Below are 23,090 nucleotides of genomic sequence, written 5' to 3'. Positions count from 1 at the left end.
TCACCCGAAAATTTCATAAGGGGTACCCCTTGCCATTTTTTTGAGAAATTTAGCAAAATTTAAAAATTTGTTTTATTTTAATGCGAAATTGTTGCAATTAGTTCCTTTTCACTCAAACAATGCTTTAAATTAAAAAAAGGTAAAAAATAATGAAAAAAATTGAAAAAATCTATAAATTTGTCAATCCACTAAGGCCCATTTTCGCACCAAGTTTTGCCTATAGCTCGGCCGGTATCCAACGGATCTCCTATCTTTAACCTGTGGTCGATAGATGGCACCAATGGCTACATTTTCTTCGTTGACGGCTATGCCCTCAGATGTTTGTGCCAGAAGTTATGCGAGGAACCAAGTTCCTTACCCTGTTTGAGAAAATGTAAAATTTTCCTCATTTTTGCACCAAGTTTTGCCTATAACTCGGTCAGCATCCAACGGATCTCCAATCTTTGCCTATGGTCGATAGATGGCATCAATGGCTACATTTTCTTCTTGGACGGCCATGCCCTCAGATGTCTGTGCAAGAAGTTATGCGAGGAACCAAGTTCCTTACCCTGTTTGAGAAAATGTAAAATGTTCCTCATTTTTCTGCAATTCAGCAAAATTTTTAAATGTGATATATTTTATTGCGAGTTTGTTGCAATAAGTTTCTTTTTACTCAAATAATGCTTTAAATTAGAAAAATAATAAAAAATCAGAAAAAAATTTCAAAAAAATTTTTCACCCGAAAATTTCATAAGGGGTACCCCTTGCCATTTTTTTGAGAAATTTAGCAAAATTTAAAAATTTGTTTTATTTTAATGCGAAATTGTTGCAATTAGTTCCTTTTCACTCAAACAATGCTTTAAATTAAAAAAAGGTAAAAAATAATGAAAAAAATTGAAAAAATCTATAAATTTGTCAATCCACTAAGGCCCATTTTCGCACCAAGTTTTGCCTATAGCTCGGTCGGTATCCAACGGATCTAATATCTTTAACCTGTGGTCGATAGATGGCACCAATGGCTACATTTTCTTCGTTGACGGCCATGCCCTCAGATGTTTGTGCCAGAAGTTATGCGAGGAACCAAGTTCCTTACCCTGTTTGAGAAAATGTAAAATTTTCCTCATTTTTGCACCAAGTTTTGCCTATAACTCGGTCGGTATCTAACGGATCTCCAATCTTTGCCTATGGTCGATAGATGGCATCAATGGCTACATTTTCTTCTTGGACGGCCATGCCCTCAGATGTCTGTGCCAGAAGTTATGCGAGGAACCAAGTTCCTTACCCTGTTTGAGAAAATGTAAAATGTTCCTCATTTTTCTGCAATTCAGGAAAATTTTTAAATGTGATATATTTTATTGCGAGTTTGTTGCAATAAGTTTCTTTTTACTCAAATAATGCTTTAAATTAGAAAAATAATACAAAATCAGAAAAAAATTTCAAAAAAATTTTTCACCCGAAAATTTCATAAGGGGTACCCCTTGCCATTTTTTTGAGAAATTTAGCAAAATTTAAAAATTTGTTTTATTTTAATGCGAAATTGTTGCAATTAGTTCCTTTTCACTCAAACAATGCTTTAAATTAAAAAAAGGTAAAAAATAATGAAAAAAATTGAAAAAATCTATAAATTTGTCAATCCACTAAGGCTCATTTTCGCACCAAGTTTTGCCTATAGCTCGGTCGGTATCCAACGGATCTACTATCTTTAACCTGTGGTCGATAGATGGCACCAATGGCTACATTTTCTTCGTTGACGGCCATGCCCTCAGATGTTTGTGCCAGAAGTTATGCGAGGAACCAAGTTCCTTACCCTGTTTGAGAAAATGTAAAATTTTCCTCATTTTTGCACCAAGTTTTGCCTATAACTCGGTCGGTATCTAACGGATCTCCAATCTTTGCCTATGGTCGATAGATGGCATCAATGGCTACATTTTCTTCTTGGACGGCCATGCCCTCAGATGTCTGTGCAAGAAGTTATGCGAGGAACCAAGTTCCTTACCCTGTTTGAGAAAATGTAAAATGTTCCTCATTTTTCTGCAATTCAGGAAAATTTTTAAATGTGATATATTTTATTGTGAGTTTGTTGCAATAAGTTTCTTTTTACTCAAATAATGCTTTAAATTAGAAAAATAATACAAAATCAGAAAAAAATTTCAAAAAAATTTTTCACCCGAAAATTTCATAAGGGGTACCCCTTGCCATTTTTTTGAGAAATTTAGCAAAATTTAAAAATTTGTTTTATTTTAATGCGAAATTGTTGCAATTAGTTCCTTTTCACTCAAACAATGCTTTAAATTAAAAAAAGGTAAAAAATAATGAAAAAAATTGAAAAAATCTATAAATTTGTCAATCCACTAAGGCCCATTTTCGCACCAAGTTTTGCCTATAGCTCGGTCGGTATCCAACGGATCTCCTATCTTTAACCTGTGGTCGATAGATGGCACCAATGGCTACATTTTCTTCGTTGACGGCTATGCCCTCAGATGTTTGTGCCAGAAGTTATGCGAGGAACCAAGTTCCTTACCCTGTTTGAGAAAATGTAAAATTTTCCTCATTTTTGCACCAAGTTTTGCCTATAACTCGGTCAGCATCCAACGGATCTCCAATCTTTGCCTACGGTCGATAGATGGCATCAATGGCTACATTTTCTTCTTGGACGGCCATGCCCTCAGATGTCTGTGCCAGAAGTTATGCGAGGAACCAAGTTCCTTACCCTGTTTGAGAAAATGTAAAATGTTCCTCATTTTTCTGCAATTCAGCAAAATTTTTAAATGTGATATATTTTATTGCGAGTTTGTTGCAATAAGTTTCTTTTTACTCAAATAATGCTTTAAATTAGAAAAATAATAAAAAATCAGAAAAAAATTTCAAAAAAATTTTTCACCCGAAAATTTCATAAGGGGTACCCCTTGCCATTTTTTTGAGAAATTTAGCAAAATTTAAAAATTTGTTTTATTTTAATGCGAAATTGTTGCAATTAGTTCCTTTTCACTCAAACAATGCTTTAAATTAAAAAAAGGTAAAAAATAATGAAAAAAATTGAAAAAATCTATAAATTTGTCAATCCACTAAGGCCCATTTTCGCACCAAGTTTTGCCTATAGCTCGGTCGGTATCCAACGGATCTCCTATCTTTAACCTGTGGTCGATAGATGGCACCAATGGCTACATTTTCTTCGTTGACGGCCATGCCCTCAGATGTTTGTGCCAGAAGTTATGCGAGGAACCAAGTTCCTTACCCTGTTTGAGAAAATGTAAAATTTTCCTCATTTTTGCACCAAGTTTTGCCTATAACTCGGTCGGTATCTAACGGATCTCCAATCTTTGTCTATGGTCGATAGATGGCATCAATGGCTACATTTTCTTCTTGGACGGCCATGCCCTCAGATGTCTGTGCAAGAAGTTATGCGAGGAACCAAGTTCCTTACCCTGTTTGAGAAAATGTAAAATGTTCCTCATTTTTCTGCAATTCAGGAAAATTTTTAAATGTGATATATTTTATTGCGAGTTTGTTGCAATAAGTTTCTTTTTACTCAAATAATGCTTTAAATTAGAAAAATAATACAAAATCAGAAAAAAATTTCAAAAAAATTTTTCACCCGAAAATTTCATAAGGGGTACCCCTTGCCATTTTTTTGAGAAATTTAGCAAAATTTAAAAATTTGTTTTATTTTAATGCGAAATTGTTGCAATTAGTTCCTTTTCACTCAAACAATGCTTTAAATTAAAAAAAGGTAAAAAATAATGAAAAAAATTGAAAAAATCTATAAATTTGTCAATCCACTAAGGCCCATTTTCGCACCAAGTTTTGCCTATAGCTCGGTCGGTATCCAACGGATCTCCTATCTTTAACCTGTGGTCGATAGATGGCACCAATGGCTACATTTTCTTCGTTGACGGCCATGCCCTCAGATGTTTGTGCCAGAAGTTATGCGAGGAACCAAGTTCCTTACCCTGTTTGAGAAAATGTAAAATTTTCCTCATTTTTGCACCAAGTTTTGCCTATAACTCGGTCAGCATCCAACGGATCTCCAATCTTTGCCTATGGTCGATAGATGGCATCAATGGTTACATTTTCTTCTTGGACGGCCATGCCCTCAGATGTCTGTGCCAGAAGTTATGCGAGGAACCAAGTTCCTTACCCTGTTTGAGAAAATGTAAAATGTTCCTCATTTTTCTGCAATTCAGGAAAATTTTTAAATGTGATATATTTTATTGCGAGTTTGTTGCAATAAGTTTCTTTTTACTCAAATAATGCTTTAAATTAGAAAAATAATACAAAATCAGAAAAAAAATTCAAAAAAATTTTTCACCCGAAAATTTCATAAGGGGTACCCCTTGCCATTTTTTTGAGAAATTTAGCAAAATTTAAAAATTTGTTTTATTTTAATGCGAAATTGTTGCAATTAGTTCCTTTTCACTCAAACAATGCTTTAAATTAAAAAAAGGTAAAAAATAATGAAAAAAATTGAAAAAATCTATAAATTTGTCAATCCACTAAGGCCCATTTTCGCACCAAGTTTTGCCTATAGCTCGGTCGGTATCCAACGGATCTCCTATCTTTAACCTGTGGTCGATAGATGGCACCAATGGCTACATTTTCTTCGTTGACGGCCATGCCCTCAGATGTTTGTGCCAGAAGTTATGCGAGGAACCAAGTTCCTTACCCTGTTTGAGAAAATGTAAAATTTTCCTCATTTTTGCACCAAGTTTTGCCTATAACTCGGTCGGTATCTAACGGATCTCCAATCTTTGCCTATGGTCGATAGATGGCATCAATGGCTACATTTTCTTCTTGGACGGCCATGCCCTCAGATGTTTGTGCCAGAAGTTATGCGAGGAACCAAGTTCCTTACCCTGTTTGAGAAAATGTAAAATTTTCCTCATTTTTGCACCAAGTTTTGCCTATAACTCGGTCGGTATCTAACGGATCTCCAATCTTTGCCTATGGTCGATAGATGGCATCAATGGCTACATTTTCTTCTTGGACGGCCATGCCCTCAGATGTCTGTGCCAGAAGTTATGCGAGGAACCAAGTTCCTTACCCTGTTTGAGAAAATGTAAAATGTTCCTCATTTTTCTGCAATTCAGCAAAATTTTTAAATGTGATATATTTTATTGCGAGTTTGTTGCAATAAGTTTCTTTTTACTCAAATAATGCTTTAAATTAGAAAAATAATACAAAATCAGAAAAAAATTTCAAAAAAATTTTTCACCCGAAAATTTCATAAGGGGTACCCCTTGCCATTTTTTTGAGAAATTTAGCAAAATTTAAAAATTTGTTTTATTTTAATGCGAAATTGTTGCAATTAGTTCCTTTTCACTCAAACAATGCTTTAAATTAAAAAAAGGTAAAAAATAATGAAAAAAATTGAAAAAATCTATAAATTTGTCAATCCAACATCTGTCTGTGCCAGAAGTTATGCGAGGAACCAAGTTCCTTACCCTGTTTGAGAAAATGTAAAATGTTCCTCATTTTTCTGCAATTCAGGAAAATTTTTAAATGTGATATATTTTATTGCGAGTTTGTTGCAATAAGTTTCTTTTTACTCAAATAATGCTTTAAATTAGAAAAATAATACAAAATCAGAAAAAAATTTCAAAAAAATTTTTCACCCGAAAATTTCATAAGGGGTACCCCTTGCCATTTTTTTGAGAAATTTAGCAAAATTTAAAAATTTGTTTTATTTTAATGCGAAATTGTTGCAATTAGTTCCTTTTCACTCAAACAATGCTTTAAATTAAAAAAAGGTAAAAAATAATGAAAAAAATTGAAAAAATCTATAAATTTGTCAATCCACTAAGGCCCATTTTCGCACCAAGTTTTGCCTATAGCTCGGTCGGTATCCAACGGATCTCCTATCTTTAACCTGTGGTCGATAGATGGCACCAATGGCTACATTTTCTTCGTTGACGGCCATGCCCTCAGATGTTTGTGCCAGAAGTTATGCGAGGAACCAAGTTCCTTACCCTGTTTGAGAAAATGTAAAATTTTCCTCATTTTTGCACCAAGTTTTGCCTATAACTCGGTCAGCATCCAACGGATCTCCAATCTTTGCCTATGGTCGATAGATGGCATCAATGGCTACATTTTCTTCTTGGACGGCCATGCCCTCAGATGTCTGTGCCAGAAGTTATGCGAGGAACCAAGTTCCTTACCCTGTTTGAGAAAATGTAAAATGTTCCTCATTTTTCTGCAATTCAGGAAAATTTTTAAATGTGATATATTTTATTGCGAGTTTGTTGCAATAAGTTTCTTTTTACTCAAATAATGCTTTAAATTAGAAAAATAATACAAAATCAGAAAAAAATTTCAAAAAAATTTTTCACCCGAAAATTTCATAAGGGGTACCCCTTGCCATTTTTTTGAGAAATTTAGCAAAATTTAAAAATTTTTTTTATTTTAATGTGAAATTGTTGCAATTAGTTCCTTTTCACTCAAACAATGCTTTAAATTAAAAAAAGGTAAAAAATAATGAAAAAAATTGAAAAAATCTATAAATTTGTCAATCCACTAAGGCCCATTTTCGCACCAAGTTTTGCCTATAGCTCGGTCGGTATCCAACGGATCTCCTATCTTTAACCTGTGGTCGATAGATGGCACCAATGGCTACATTTTCTTCGTTGACGGCCATGCCCTCAGATGTTTGTGCCAGAAGTTATGCGAGGAACCAAGTTCCTTACCCTGTTTGAGAAAATGTAAAATTTTCCTCATTTTTGCACCAAGTTTTGCCTATAACTCGGTCAGCATCCAACGGATCTCCAATCTTTGCCTATGGTCGATAGATGGCATCAATGGCTACATTTTCTTCTTGGACGGCCATGCCCTCAGATGTCTGTGCCAGAAGTTATGCGAGGAACCAAGTTCCTTACCCTGTTTGAGAAAATGTAAAATGTTCCTCATTTTTCTGCAATTCAGGAAAATTTTTAAATGTGATATATTTTATTGCGAGTTTGTTGCAATAAGTTTCTTTTTACTCAAATAATGCTTTAAATTAGAAAAATAATACAAAATCAGAAAAAAATTTCAAAAAAATTTTTCACCCGAAAATTTCATAAGGGGTACCCCTTGCCATTTTTTTGAGAAATTTAGCAAAATTTAAAAATTTGTTTTATTTTAATGCGAAATTGTTGCAATTAGTTCCTTTTCACTCAAACAATGCTTTAAATTAAAAAAAGGTAAAAAATAATGAAAAAAATTGAAAAAATCTATAAATTTGTCAATCCACTAAGGCCCATTTTCGCACCAAGTTTTGCCTATAGCTCGGTCGGTATCCAACGGATCTCCTATCTTTAACCTGTGGTCGATAGATGGCACCAATGGCTACATTTTCTTCGTTGACGGCCATGCCCTCAGATGTTTGTGCCAGAAGTTATGCGAGGAACCAAGTTCCTTACCCTGTTTGAGAAAATGTAAAATTTTCCTCATTTTTGCACCAAGTTTTGCCTATAACTCGGTCAGCATCCAACGGATCTCCAATCTTTGCCTATGGTCGATAGATGGCATCAATGGCTACATTTTCTTCTTGGACGGCCATGCCCTCAGATGTCTGTGCCAGAAGTTATGCGAGGAACCAAGTTCCTTACCCTGTTTGAGAAAATGTAAAATGTTCCTCATTTTTCTGCAATTCAGGAAAATTTTTAAATGTGATATATTTTATTGCGAGTTTGTTGCAATAAGTTTCTTTTTACTCAAATAATGCTTTAAATTAGAAAAATAATACAAAATCAGAAAAAAATTTCAAAAAAATTTTTCACCCGAAAATTTCATAAGGGGTACCCCTTGCCATTTTTTTGAGAAATTTAGCAAAATTTAAAAATTTGTTTTATTTTAATGCGAAATTGTTGCAATTAGTTCCTTTTCACTCAAACAATGCTTTAAATTAAAAAAAGGTAAAAAATAATGAAAAAAATTGAAAAAATCTATAAATTTGTCAATCCACTAAGGCCCATTTTCGCACCAAGTTTTGCCTATAGCTCGGTCGGTATCCAACGGATCTCCTATCTTTAACCTGTGGTCGATAGATGGCACCAATGGCTACATTTTCTTCGTTGACGGCTATGCCCTCAGATGTTTGTGCCAGAAGTTATGCGAGGAACCAAGTTCCTTACCCTGTTTGAGAAAATGTAAAATTTTCCTCATTTTTGCACCAAGTTTTGCCTATAACTCGGTCAGCATCCAACGGATCTCCAATCTTTGCCTGTGGTCGATAGATGGCATCAATGGCTACATTTTCTTCTTGGACGGCCATGCCCTCAGATGTCTGTGCCAGAAGTTATGCGAGGAACCAAGTTCCTTACCCTGTTTGAGAAAATGTAAAATGTTCCTCATTTTTCTGCAATTCAGGAAAATTTTTAAATGTGATATATTTTATTGCGAGTTTGTTGCAATAAGTTTCTTTTTACTCAAATAATGCTTTAAATTAGAAAAATAATAAAAAATCAGAAAAAAATTTCAAAAAAATTTTTCACCCGAAAATTTCATAAGGGGTACCCCTTGCCATTTTTTTGAGAAATTTAGCAAAATTTAAAAATTTGTTTTATTTTAATGCGAAATTGTTGCAATTAGTTCCTTTTCACTCAAATAATGCTTTAAATTAAAAAAAGGTAAAAAATAATGAAAAAAATTGAAAAAATCTATAAATTTGTCAATCCACTAAGGCTCATTTTCGCACCAAGTTTTGCCTATAGCTCGGTCGGTATCCAACGGATCTCCTATCTTTAACCTGTGGTCGATAGATGGCACCAATGGCTACATTTTCTTCGTTGACGGCCATGCCCTCAGATGTTTGTGCCAGAAGTTATGCGAGGAACCAAGTTCCTTACCCTGTTTGAGAAAATGTAAAATTTTCCTCATTTTTGCACCAAGTTTTGCCTATAACTCGGTCGGTATCTAACGGATTTCCAATCTTTGCCTATGGTCGATAGATGGCATCAATGGCTACATTTTCTTCTTGGACGGCCATGCCCTCAGATGTCTGTGCCAGAAGTTATGCGAGGAACCAAGTTCCTTACCCTGTTTGAGAAAATGTAAAATGTTCCTCATTTTTCTGCAATTCAGGAAAATTTTTAAATGTGATATATTTTATTGCGAGTTTGTTGCAATAAGTTTCTTTTTACTCAAATAATGCTTTAAATTAGAAAAATAATACAAAATCAGAAAAAAATTTCAAAAAAATTTTTCACCCGAAAATTTCATAAGGGGTACCCCTTGCCATTTTTTTGAGAAATTTAGCAAAATTTAAAAATTTGTTTTATTTTAATGCGCATTGTTCACTCAAACAATGCTTTAAATTAAAAAAAGGTAAAAAATAATGAAAAAAATTGAAAAAATCTATAAATTTGTCAATCCACTAAGGCCCATTTTCGCACCAAGTTTTGCCTATAGCTCGGTCGGTATCCAACGGATCTCCTATCTTTAACCTGTGGTCGATAGATGGCACCAATGGCTACATTTTCTTCGTTGACGGCCATGCCCTCAGATGTTTGTGCCAGAAGTTATGCGAGGAACCAAGTTCCTTACCCTGTTTGAGAAAATGTAAAATTTTCCTCATTTTTTGCACCAAGTTTTGCCTATAACTCGGTCAGCATCCAAAGGATCTCCAATCTTTGCCTACGGTCGATAGATGGCATCAATGGCTACATTTTCTTCTTGGACGGCCATGCCCTCAGATGTCTGTGCCAGAAGTTATGCGAGGAACCAAGTTCCTTACCCTGTTTGAGAAAATGTAAAATGTTCCTCATTTTTCTGCAATTCAGGAAAATTTTTAAATGTGATATATTTTATTGCGAGTTTGTTGCAATAAGTTTCTTTTTACTCAAATAATGCTTTAAATTAGAAAAATAATACAAAATCAGAAAAAAATTTCAAAAAAATTTTTCACTCGAAAATTTCATAAGGGGTACCCCTTGCCATTTTTTTGAGAAATTTAGCAAAATTTAAAAATTTGTTTTATTTTAATGCGAAATTGTTGCAATTAGTTCCTTTTCACTCAAACAATGCTTTAAATTAAAAAAAGGTAAAAAATAATGAAAAAAATTGAAAAAATCTATAAATTTGTCAATCCACTAAGGCCCATTTTCGCACCAAGTTTTGCCTATAGCTCGGTCGGTATCCAACGGATCTCCTATCTTTAACCTGTGGTCGATAGATGGCACCAATGGCTACATTTTCTTCGTTGACGGCCATGCCCTCAGATGTTTGTGCCAGAAGTTATGCGAGGAACCAAGTTCCTTACCCTGTTTGAGAAAATGTAAAATTTTCCTCATTTTTCTGCAATTCAGCAAAATTTTTAAATGTGATATATTTTATTGCGAGTTTGTTGCAATAAGAGTCTTTTCACTGAAATAATGCTTTAAATTAAAAAAAGAATAAAAAATGAGAAAAAAAATTTCAAAAAAATTTTCCACTTGAAAATTTCATAAGGGGTACCCCTTGCCATTTTTTTGAGAAATTTAGCAAAATTTAAAAATTTGTTTTATTTTAATGCGAAATTGTTGCAATTAGTTCCTTTTCACTCAAACAATGCTTTAAATTAAAAAAAGGTAAAAAATAATGAAAAAAATTGAAAAAATCTATAAATTTGTCAATCCACTAAGGCCCATTTTCGCACCAAGTTTTGCCTATAGCTCGGTCGGTATCCAACGGATCTCCTATCTTTAACCTGTGGTCGATAGATGGCACCAATGGCTACATTTTCTTCGTTGACGGCCATGCCCTCAGATGTTTGTGCCAGAAGTTATGCGAGGAACCAAGTTCCTTACCCTGTTTGAGAAAATGTAAAATTTTCCTCATTTTTGCACCAAGTTTTGCCTATAACTCGGTCAGCATCCAACGGATCTCCAATCTTTGCCTATGGTCGATAGATGGCATCAATGGCTACATTTTCTTCTTGGACGGCCATGCCCTCAGATGTCTGTGCCAGAAGTTATGCGAGGAACCAAGTTCCTTACCCTGTTTGAGAAAATGTAAAATGTTCCTCATTTTTCTGCAATTCAGGAAAATTTTTAAATGTGATATATTTTATTGCGAGTTTGTTGCAATAAGTTTCTTTTTACTCAAATAATGCTTTAAATTAGAAAAATAATACAAAATCAGAAAAAAATTTCAAAAAAATTTTTCACCCGAAAATTTCATAAGGGGTACCCCTTGCCATTTTTTTGAGAAATTTAGCAAAATTTAAAAATTTGTTTTATTTTAATGCGAAATTGTTGCAATTAGTTCCTTTTCACTCAAACAATGCTTTAAATTAAAAAAAGGTAAAAAATAATGAAAAAAATTGAAAAAATCTATAAATTTGTCAATCCACTAAGGCCCATTTTCGCACCAAGTTTTGCCTATAGCTCGGTCGGTATCCAACGGATCTCCTATCTTTAACCTGTGGTCGATAGATGGCACCAATGGCTACATTTTCTTCGTTGACGGCCATGCCCTCAGATGTTTGTGCCAGAAGTTATGCGAGGAACCAAGTTCCTTACCCTGTTTGAGAAAATGTAAAATTTTCCTCATTTTTGCACCAAGTTTTGCCTATAACTCGGTCAGCATCCAACGGATCTCCAATCTTTGCCTATGGTCGATAGATGGCATCAATGGCTACATTTTCTTCTTGGACGGCCATGCCCTCAGATGTCTGTGCCAGAAGTTATGCGAGGAACCAAGTTCCTTACCCTGTTTGAGAAAATGTAAAATGTTCCTCATTTTTCTGCAATTCAGGAAAATTTTTAAATGTGATATATTTTATTGCGAGTTTGTTGCAATAAGTTTCTTTTTACTCAAATAATGCTTTAAATTAGAAAAATAATACAAAATCAGAAAAAAATTTCAAAAAAATTTTTCACCCGAAAATTTCATAAGGGGTACCCCTTGCCATTTTTTTGAGAAATTTAGCAAAATTTAAAAATTTGTTTTATTTTAATGCGAAATTGTTGCAATTAGTTCCTTTTCACTCAAACAATGCTTTAAATTAAAAAAAGGTAAAAAATAATGAAAAAAATTGAAAAAATCTATAAATTTGTCAATCCACTAAGGCCCATTTTCGCACCAAGTTTTGCCTATAGCTCGGTCGGTATCCAACGGATCTCCTATCTTTAACCTGTGGTCGATAGATGGCACCAATGGCTACATTTTCTTCGTTGACGGCTATGCCCTCAGATGTTTGTGCCAGAAGTTATGCGAGGAACCAAGTTCCTTACCCTGTTTGAGAAAATGTAAAATTTTCCTCATTTTTGCACCAAGTTTTGCCTATAACTCGGTCAGCATCCAACGGATCTCCAATCTTTGCCTACGGTCGATAGATGGCATCAATGGCTACATTTTCTTCTTGGACGGCCATGCCCTCAGATGTCTGTGCCAGAAGTTATGCGAGGAACCAAGTTCCTTACCCTGTTTGAGAAAATGTAAAATTTTCCTCATTTTTGCACCAAGTTTTGCCTATAACTCGGTCAGCATCCAACGGATCTCCAATCTTTGCCTATGGTCGATAGATGGCATCAATGGCTACATTTTCTTCTTGGACGGCCATGCCCTCAGATGTCTGTGCCAGAAGTTATGCGAGGAACCAAGTTCCTTACCCTGTTTGAGAAAATGTAAAATGTTCCTCATTTTTCTGCAATTCAGGAAAATTTTTAAATGTGATATATTTTATTGCGAGTTTGTTGCAATAAGTTTCTTTTTACTCAAATAATGCTTTAAATTAGAAAAATAATACAAAATCAGAAAAAAATTTCAAAAAAATTTTTCACCCGAAAATTTCATAAGGGGTACCCCTTGCCATTTTTTTGAGAAATTTAGCAAAATTTAAAAATTTGTTTTATTTTAATGCGAAATTGTTGCAATTAGTTCCTTTTCACTCAAATAATGCTTTAAATTAAAAAAAGGTAAAAAATAATGAAAAAAATTGAAAAAATCTATAAATTTGTCAATCCACTAAGGCTCATTTTCGCACCAAGTTTTGCCTATAGCTCGGTCGGTATCCAACGGATCTCCTATCTTTAACCTGTGGTCGATAGATGGCACCAATGGCTACATTTTCTTCGTTGACGGCCATGCCCTCAGATGTTTGTGCCAGAAGTTATGCGAGGAACCAAGTTCCTTACCCTGTTTGAGAAAATGTAAAATTTTCCTCATTTTTGCACCAAGTTTTGCCTATAACTCGGTCGGTATCTAACGGATTTCCAATCTTTGCCTATGGTCGATAGATGGCATCAATGGCTACATTTTCTTCTTGGACGGCCATGCCCTCAGATGTCTGTGCCAGAAGTTATGCGAGGAACCAAGTTCCTTACCCTGTTTGAGAAAATGTAAAATGTTCCTCATTTTTCTGCAATTCAGGAAAATTTTTAAATGTGATATATTTTATTGCGAGTTTGTTGCAATAAGTTTCTTTTTACTCAAATAATGCTTTAAATTAGAAAAATAATACAAAATCAGAAAAAAATTTCAAAAAAATTTTTCACCCGAAAATTTCATAAGGGGTACCCCTTGCCATTTTTTTGAGAAATTTAGCAAAATTTAAAAATTTGTTTTATTTTAATGCGCATTGTTCACTCAAACAATGCTTTAAATTAAAAAAAGGTAAAAAATAATGAAAAAAATTGAAAAAATCTATAAATTTGTCAATCCACTAAGGCCCATTTTCGCACCAAGTTTTGCCTATAGCTCGGTCGGTATCCAACGGATCTCCTATCTTTAACCTGTGGTCGATAGATGGCACCAATGGCTACATTTTCTTCGTTGACGGCCATGCCCTCAGATGTTTGTGCCAGAAGTTATGCGAGGAACCAAGTTCCTTACCCTGTTTGAGAAAATGTAAAATTTTCCTCATTTTTGCACCAAGTTTTGCCTATAACTCGGTCAGCATCCAAAGGATCTCCAATCTTTGCCTACGGTCGATAGATGGCATCAATGGCTACATTTTCTTCTTGGACGGCCATGCCCTCAGATGTCTGTGCCAGAAGTTATGCGAGGAACCAAGTTCCTTACCCTGTTTGAGAAAATGTAAAATGTTCCTCATTTTTCTGCAATTCAGGAAAATTTTTAAATGTGATATATTTTATTGCGAGTTTGTTGCAATAAGTTTCTTTTTACTCAAATAATGCTTTAAATTAGAAAAATAATACAAAATCAGAAAAAAATTTCAAAAAAATTTTTCACTCGAAAATTTCATAAGGGGTACCCCTTGCCATTTTTTTGAGAAATTTAGCAAAATTTAAAAATTTGTTTTATTTTAATGCGAAATTGTTGCAATTAGTTCCTTTTCACTCAAACAATGCTTTAAATTAAAAAAAGGTAAAAAATAATGAAAAAAATTGAAAAAATCTATAAATTTGTCAATCCACTAAGGCCCATTTTCGCACCAAGTTTTGCCTATAGCTCGGTCGGTATCCAACGGATCTCCTATCTTTAACCTGTGGTCGATAGATGGCACCAATGGCTACATTTTCTTCGTTGACGGCCATGCCCTCAGATGTCTGTGCCAGAAGTTATGCGAGGAACCAAGTTCCTTACCCTGTTTGAGAAAATGTAAAATTTTCCTCATTTTTGCACCAAGTTTTGCCTATAACTCGGTCGGTATCTAACGGATCTCCAATCTTTGCATGGGGTCGATAGATGGCATCAATGCCTACATTTTCTTCTTGGACGGCCATGCCCTCAGATGTCTGTGCCAGAAGTTATGCGAGGAACCAAGTTCCTTACCCTGTTTGAGAAAATGTAAAATTTTCCTCATTTTTGCACCAAATTTTGCCTATAACTCGGTCGGTATCCAACGGATCTCCAATCTTTGCCTATGATCGATAGATGGCATCAATGGCTACATTTTCTTCTTGGACGGCCATGCCCTCAGATGTCTGTGCCAGAAGTTATGCGAGGAACCAAGTTCCTTACCCTGTTTGAGAAAATGTAAAATGTTCCTCATTTTTCTGCAATTCAGCAAAATTTTTAAATGTGATATATTTTATTGCGAGTTTGTTGCAATAAGTTTCTTTTCACTGAAATAATGCTTTAAATTAAAAAAAGAATAAAAAATCAGAAAAAAATTTCAAAAAAATTTTCCACTCGAAAATTTCATAAGGGGTACCCCTTGCCATTTTTTTGAGAAATTTAGCAAAATTTAAAAATTTGTTTTATTTTAATGCGAAATTGTTGCAATTTGTTCCTTTTCACTCAAACAATGCTTTAAATTAAAAAAAGGTAAAAAATAATGAAAAAAATTGAAAAAATCTATAAATTTGTCAATCCACTAAGGCCCATTTTCGCACCAAGTTTTGCCTATAGCTCGGTCGGTATCCAACGGATCTCCTATCTTTAACCTGTGGTCGATAGATGGCACCAATGGCTACATTTTCTTCGTTGACGGCCATGCCCTCAGATGTTTGTGCCAGAAGTTATGCGAGGAACCAAGTTCCTTACCCTGTTTGAGAAAATGTAAAATTTTCCTCATTTTTGCACCAAGTTTTGCCTATAACTCGGTCAGCATCCAAAGGATCTCCAATCTTTGCCTACGGTCGATAGATGGCATCAATGGCTACATTTTCTTCGTTGACGGCCATGCCCTCAGATGTTTGTGCCAGAAGTTATGCGAGGAACCAAGTTCCTTACCCTGTTTGAGAAAATGTAAAATTTTCCTCATTTTTGCACCAAATTTTGCCTATAACTCGGTGGGTATCTAACGGATCTCCAATCTTTGCCTGTGGTCGATAGATGGCATCAATGGCTACATTTTCTTTTTACGGCCATGCCCTCAGATGTCTGTGCCAGAAGTTATGCGAGGAACCAAGTTCCTTACCCTGTTTGAGAAAATGTAAAATGTTTCTCATTTTTCTGCAATTCAACAAAATTTTTAAATGTGATATATTTTATTGCGAGTTTGTTGCAATAAGTTTCTTTTCACTCAAATAATGCTTTAAATTAAAAAAAGAATAAAAAATAAGAAAAAAAATTCAAAAAAATTTTCCACTCGAAAATTTCATAAGGGGTACCCCTTGCCATTTTTTTGAGAAATTTAGCAAAATTTAAAAATTTGTTTTATTTTAATGCGAAATTGTTGCAATTTGTTCCTTTTCACTCAAACAATGCTTTAAATTAAAAAAAGGTAAAAAATAATGAAAAAAATTGAAAAAATCTATAAATTTGTCAATCCACTAAGGCTCATTTTCGCACCAAGTTTTGCCTATAGCTCGGTCGGTATCCAACGGATCGCCAATCTTTAACCTGTGGTCGATAGATGGCACCAATGGCTACATTTTCTTCGTGGACGGCCATGCCCTCAGATGTTTGTGCCAGAAGTTATGCGAGGAACCAAGTTCCTTACCCTGTTTGAGAAAATGTAAAATTTTCCTCATTTTTGCACCAAATTTTGCCTATAACTCGGTCGGTATCTAACGGATCTCCAATCTTTGCTTGGGGTCGATAGATGGCATCAATGCCTACATTTTCTTCTTGGGCGGCCATGCCCTCAGATGTCTGTGCCAGAAGTTATGCGAGGAACCAAGTTCCTTACCCTGTTTAAGAAAATGTAAAATTTTCCTCATTTTTCTGCAATTCAGCAAAATTTTTAAATGTGATATATTTTATTGCGAGTTTGTTGCAATAAGTTTCTTTTCACTCAAATAATGCTTTAAATTATAAAAAAAATAAAAAATCAGAAAAAAATTTCAAAAAAATTTTCCACTCGAAAATTTCATAAGGGGTACCCCTTGCCATTTTTTAGAGAAATTTAGCAAAATTTAAAAATTTGTTTTATTTTAATGCGAAATTGTTGCAATTAGTTCGTTTTGACTCAAACAATGCTTTAAATTAAAAAAGGTAAAAAATAATGAAAAAAATTGAAAAAATCTATAAATTTGTCAATCCACTAAGGCCCATTTTCGCACCAAGTTTTGCCTATAACTCGGTCAGCATCCAACGGATCTCCAATCTTTAACCTGTGGTCGATAGATGACATCAATGGCTAAATTTTCTTTTTGGACGGCCATGCCCTCAGATGTCTGTATGTCTGTATAGATGTCTCAGATGTTTCTATAAATATGTCAATCTCCTAAGGCTGTATAGCCTTAGGTTTTTTTTTGAAGTAATATTGCAAAATTTATAAATTTGATATATTTTAATGCTGCAATAAGTTTCTTTTCACTCAAATAATGCTTTAAAAGAAGAAAAGCATCAAAAATAACAAAAAAATTTCAAAAAAAATTTCACTCGAAAATTTCATAAGGCTTACCCCTTATGATTTTTTTGAGCAATTTAACAAAATTTAAAAATTTGTTTTATTTTGATGCGAAATTGTCACAATAAGTTTCTTTTCACTCAAATAATGCTTTAAATTTAAAAAAAATGAAAAATATTTAAAAAATTGAAAAAAATCTATAAATTTGCCAATCTCCTAGGCTCATTTTTGCACCAAGTTTTGCCTATAACTCGGTCAGCATCCAACGGATCTCCAATCTTTAACCTGTGGTCGATAGATGACATCAATGGCTAAATTTTCTTTTTGGACGGCCATGCCCTCAGATGTCTGTATGTCTGTATAGATGTCTCAGATGTTTCTATAAATATGTCAATCTCCTAAGGCTGTATAGCCTTAGGTTTTTTTTTGAAGTAATATTGCAAAATTTATAAATTTGATATATTTTAATGCTGCAATAAGTTTCTTTTCACTCAAATAATGCTTTAAAAGAAGAAAAGCATCAAAAATAACAAAAAAATTTCAAAAAAAATTTCACTCGAAAATTTCATAAGGCTTACCCCTTATGATTTTTTTGAGCAATTTAACAAAATTTAAAAATTTGTTTTATTTTGATGCGAAATTGTCACAATAAGTTTCTTTTCACTCAAATAATGCTTTAAATTAAAAAAAAATGAAAAATATTTAAAAAATTGAAAAAAATCTATAAATTTGCCAATCTCCTAGGCTCATTTTTGCACCAAGTTTTGCCTATAACTCGGTCAGCATCCAACGGATCTCCAATCTTTAACCTGTGGTCGATAGATGACATCAATGGCTAAATTTTCTTTTTGGACGGCCATGCCCTCAGATGTCTGTATGTCTGTATAGATGTCTCAGATGTTTCTATAAATATGTCAATCTCCTAAGGCTGTATAGCCTTAGGTTTTTTTTTGAAGTAATATTGCAAAATTTATAAATTTGATATATTTTAATGCTGCAATAAGTTTCTTTTCACTCAAATAATGCTTTAAAAGAAGAAAAGCATCAAAAATAACAAAAAAATTTCAAAAAAAATTTCACTCGAAAATTTCATAAGGCTTACCCCTTATGATTTTTTTGAGCAATTTAACAAAATTTAAAAATTTGTTTTATTTTAATGCGAAATTGTCACAATAAGTTTCTTTTCACTCAAATAAGTTTCCTTCATTCAACTAGTCGCAACTCTTATGAGGCAGTAGAATTGTACCAGACACCTACACCCATTTGTTTTGTTGATATTCGATCTTCGGTAGAATACCGATCGAAAGCTGACCGGACGCATCCGGTCGGCGAAAATGTGACGTTAAAATTAATACTTTTTGAAAATTTTATAACAAGAGAACATGACTGGTAGCAGGTAACACAAAACCCAGCGCAGCTCTGTGGATTGCATACCTCTTCGGCGCATATCCCTTAGTAGTTATAAACGTTAATTTGACCATAATTGTCATGTGGGAGAACCATTGTGCAAGTAACGAATAGTGACGCTTATGCGCCTAAAGGTATGCAATCCGCAGTGCTGCATAAAAACGGTTTAACCGGTAGCTGCTACCTGTTACCAGTCATGCTCTCTTGTTACAAAAATTTCAAAAAGTGTTAATTTGAACGTCACCAAATCGGAAAAAGTGCAAACGCCGACCAGTGCACAAATGAATCGAAATGAGCAAACAGAATGCAAAATTGAGCCCGAATGAAACAATATATTAAGGAACCGAGTGAAGGAAGAGTTTTTCTTTTACCGAGGTGATCTTTTAACGAGAAAACACGTGGAAAGCGTTCACTGCGTTTACGCAAAACAAAGACTCGGTTTCGGTATAGGTACAGAGCGTTTTTATTTTATTATTACGGCATATACAACACAAAAAAATACAACTAAAATGCTATCCTGAGCTATCTCACCGATAATTCGCACTAAGCCCGGTGCTCGTGATCTCGCTGTCCGGTGTAACGTCGGTGAGCTGAACACGCTCGATCTAGCTCAGTAGGCTCCTTATATAGAACACTAGTTGTAGCGTTTCACATTCACATTATTTAGCGGGTTTGCTGTTTGCTTTCTTTAAATTATGCACTCAATCTGACTTCATTCCACATACCACTTTCATCCATACACATTCAAACACAGGCACACGTTTCCATGCACTCATTCTAGGCAAAAAGCCATCGCGGTTTGCTAATCCTTAAAATTGTATAACTTCTTGTTTGAAGAATGAAAATCCGAAATGCGTGTCTTTTTGTCACAACTGCGCTGTTCGCAATTGTTATCCCTTATTGTTCTCCCGATACACCGGTCTTGCATCCACTGCCAGCGGAGATAAATGCTTCTCCAAAAGAGATTATGAAAAAGACCTCCAAGGATCATTGTGTGTTGCTGTGGTAATACTATGTGCTACATTATTAGTGACCTTTACTAGTGTACTAAGCCACAGGCAAAAAGCTTCTTCGCGTAAGCAGATGCAGGGAAAACGGAACAGATGAGATGGAGGGTTTAAAATCGGGATTGTATGCTCTTCGCAGCATAACTTGTTGAACACAAACTGTTGTACCTGCGTACGTATGGTTCTGGGTTATAAGCATGTTAAGCTACTATATCATTGTGCGGTGCATTATTGCCGAACCGTTCGATCGTTCGTTTGTTTCGCGAGTCATCGTTAAAAGCAATTATTGTTACGCATATACAGACGTGTCAGTATAAGTGTGGCTACTGTAATAGTGCGCCAGCATTCGGTAGTAGAAGCGTTTTGGCAGAGCAATTACGTCACAAAATGTCCTTCCTATCCTTCCCCATTTGTTCGCTGCATGTATTTTGGTTAATCGTGCTATCGTTCCTTAAATCAAACGCCTTGCAGAACGATCGTTTTACCGTTGGGTGATCTTGGTAACTAATTTCGTACACCTACTAACATACTTCTTTGTCGCTTCTAATTATCCTCATATCCTTTCTCCCATCCACTTCATCTTAATCTTATTCTACGCGATCACTTTTCACAAGCGTGTACAAAAAAATACGACAAACATTGTCGTAAGGGACGCTTGACAAGATGCAAAAAAGAAAAACACAAAACGCACACACGCACACACATTCATTTAATGCTTCCGGCAAAAGAGACATAATCATTTAAAAAAAATCATTCAACTCTCTTTTCGAAACAATCACAAATCCCAATCACAATGTGTATATCCATCATTCTCCCCACGTTAGCGACGGAATTACTGGTGTTGCTTTAGTTGCAGCTGTAGCCGCTTCACTTCCGCTTCCAGCTCGCGCACACGCTTCTCCGAAAGGTTAAGCGTTTTGCGTAGACTCTTTATTTCGTCCGTCTGTTTGTTAAATGCCTTCCGCAGCTGCAAACGAAGTGAAAATGTAGCTGTAAGGAAAATGTTCTCTTGGAAGGAGTTGGAGGAGGCGACGTCTAGTTACCTCATTTTCCGAGTTAAGCAGGTTAATGTTTTCGAGCGAACTGTTCCGGGAGCTGTTGCGCGAGTTGCTGAGCAGATTGTTTTGCAGGTTGGCAATGTCCTTGTGGTTGGTGGTCTGCTGCCCAAAGATTGCCTGCAGTTGGTGAAACTTTGTACTCTGGTTGGTGGACGTTTTCTGGCTTTTCTCGATAATCTGCAACGACAAATGGATGGGGATTGTAAGCAAGATGCACGTTGTATCTTCAGCTAGCAACCCGAAGTATGTGGCTTATATATACCGTTTGTGGTCGATAGTCAGGAATGGTCGGTTGCGAGAGGAACGCAAACTTCTTCGTATTGTTATTATCCATCTTGCGGTTGTCTAGTTCGTTCTCTTTGTTGAGCGAATGTTGCTGCTGTTTGATGCTCAAGGAATGATTATTGCCATTGGTGAGGTTTGATCCGTAAGTACCGTTCTGCTGGTGGTTCCGATCCGTACCATTTGTAATCGTTATTGCAGTGTGACCATTAGTGTTGGTGCCTCCGTTCGTCTGATTTCCGTTGACAAGATGGATGGAATGTGTGCGTTGAATCTTGGACTCTGTACTGCTGCGGTTCGTTTTGCCATTCGATACCTCCATCATGATTGACTCGCCTACAATAAAGAGAAGATAATAGATTCACCATGCACTAGCTTGGTATCGTCCTTGCGGCCCTATTTTACCTGTCTTCATCGACATCAGTACTGGGGACACGTTACGACCCTGGAACCACTCCTTTGCACCAATCGCTGGCACGTTCGCTAGCGTATCTGGGTAGAGATCACTCTGGAACAGCGTGGATTTGCGTGGCACTATCATCGAGATCGGTTCGCAGATGTTACCGGCCGCGTGTAGCTTGTAGAAACGAAACACCTCGCACTGGTGCACGTTGAGACCACGCTTTGGCATAAAACCGAGCGCTTTCTGTGGCTGGCCGGACAGGAATTGGTTCAGATAGTGCACATACGGTGGTTCGTCTACCACCTCGTAGTAGCGGATGTTACCATCGCCCTTGCCAGCTAGGTACACCATGCGCGTGTCATAGTCGTAGTACGGCGTGACAATACCGCTCGAACTATCGATCACCTCCTGTGTGAGCGGTTTCCTCAGATCGTGCTGATCCCACACAGCGTACTGACGGTCCGAATGGCGCGAGAATCCCGTTGTGAGGATACGTCCATTGTCCAGAAATACTGCCTTCGAACACTTGGTACCCATGTGACAGATGCCCTCCTGAAGTAACAAAAAAAAACAACACAGAGATTACAGTCTAGCCTAGATCAGCCTGCAGGACACGCACGCTGCCGAGATCCTTACCGAGACGACAATGCCACTGCGTGGTTCGATGACGCGCAATTTCTTATCCTTCGAAGTGGTGGCAATCATTGATCCATCTCGATTGATGGCGAGACTGTAGATCATGTCAACGTGACAGTCGATGACATTAAGCAATGGTCGTTCGGTATTTCCAACGTCCCATACACACACGGTATGATCGAAGCCCGCACTCAGCAACACATTTGATGCCGTTGGGTGCCATTCGATGTGCAGCACCTTGCGCTTGTGTCCAACGAGCTCTGTCACGTAGCTAGTAAGGTTGCTAGCCAATCCTCCTTCAGGAATGTTCCAGATTTTAATCTAACCAACAACAAAAAAACAAAGGAAAGAAGTCAACTCAACTTAACTCCAAGAGAAAAGGGAAAAACTCAACTTACCGTACAATCATCAGAGGCAGATGCAATCGTGTGATCATCAAAGGGGTTCCACTTCAGATCGAGAATCTGACCCGCATGACCAATCACCTTGCAGCACTGGAAATCGATTCGACCGGTTGTGGCAATCGGAATGACAACAAACGTCGTATCGGCCACAATTGCCAGAAATGTCGGATTGACGGCACAGAAGTTACCATCATTGCCACTGCGCACCACACTGATGTCGGTGTAGCAACACTCCTTTCGCGTTGGCAAACCGTACACGTGCCGGAACTTCGATGGCCGAACGCCACGGAACCATAGCTGCAATGGAGGAAACACACATCGAACGTAAAGGTTCGTTATAGGTATCAGTAATGTCAGCAGTGTTTGATTTTTAGTACGTCATAAGGATAGGTTAATTAAGTTGACTTTTCTGCTGGGTTTAGTTCAACGAAGATGTCGCTTGACGGTAACCTCCTTAGGGGACTCTGGTTCTGTTAGTAGATCGGATTAGACGGTACTGGTGGTTTCGGGATTACCTGTGTATTGGTCATGTCGCGCTCGTCACTATCTGCAATGTCGTCGGTACTTTTGCTGATGCGCTTCTCTTCAGCACCTCCTCCACCACCTACACCTCCTCCTCCTGCTCCACCTCCGTTACCAGCGAGGCCTGTTACACCGCCCGCTTCACAGAGGGCGCGCAGTTTGCGCAGTATTTTATTGCGAGTTTGTTGCAATAAGAGTCTTTTCACTGAAATAATGCTTTAAATTAAAAAAAGA

At 36.2% G+C, this 23,090-nt stretch overlaps 1 protein-coding gene across 9 annotated transcripts in view; it reads right to left on the bottom strand.

The window, feature by feature from the left end:
* Positions 1 to 18,983: 18,983 nt before the first annotated feature.
* Positions 18,984 to 23,090, bottom strand: part of LOC125771440 (coronin-1C-like) — a 43,747-nt gene continuing 39,640 nt past the window's right edge. The window contains exons 1-7 of one of the 9 annotated variants that reach the window (XM_049442084.1): positions 22,850 to 23,012; positions 22,329 to 22,631; positions 21,931 to 22,251; positions 21,297 to 21,846; positions 20,872 to 21,227; positions 20,595 to 20,786; positions 18,984 to 20,518 (exon numbers count right to left, since the gene is read on the bottom strand). In XM_049442084.1, the coding sequence (XP_049298041.1) occupies positions 20,384 to 20,518; positions 20,595 to 20,786; positions 20,872 to 21,227; positions 21,297 to 21,846; positions 21,931 to 22,251; positions 22,329 to 22,631; positions 22,850 to 22,864 (1,872 nt within the window). In that variant the 5' untranslated portion in view covers positions 22,865 to 23,012 and the 3' untranslated portion in view covers positions 18,984 to 20,383. Of the gene's footprint in view, positions 20,519 to 20,594; positions 20,787 to 20,871; positions 21,228 to 21,296; positions 21,847 to 21,930; positions 22,252 to 22,328; positions 22,632 to 22,849; positions 23,013 to 23,090 lie in introns of those variants that run through there. The other 8 variants (XM_049442071.1, XM_049442078.1, XM_049442076.1 and 5 more) reach the window with 8 other exon arrangements.

The sequence above is a fragment of the Anopheles funestus genome, chromosome 3RL, assembly GCF_943734845.2.
Source record: "Anopheles funestus chromosome 3RL, idAnoFuneDA-416_04, whole genome shotgun sequence".
In the NCBI taxonomy this organism is placed as follows: domain Eukaryota; kingdom Metazoa; phylum Arthropoda; class Insecta; order Diptera; family Culicidae; genus Anopheles; species Anopheles funestus.
The sequence above is the reverse complement of the archived record's forward strand: the minus strand, read 5'-3'. Positions and strand labels throughout refer to the sequence as shown.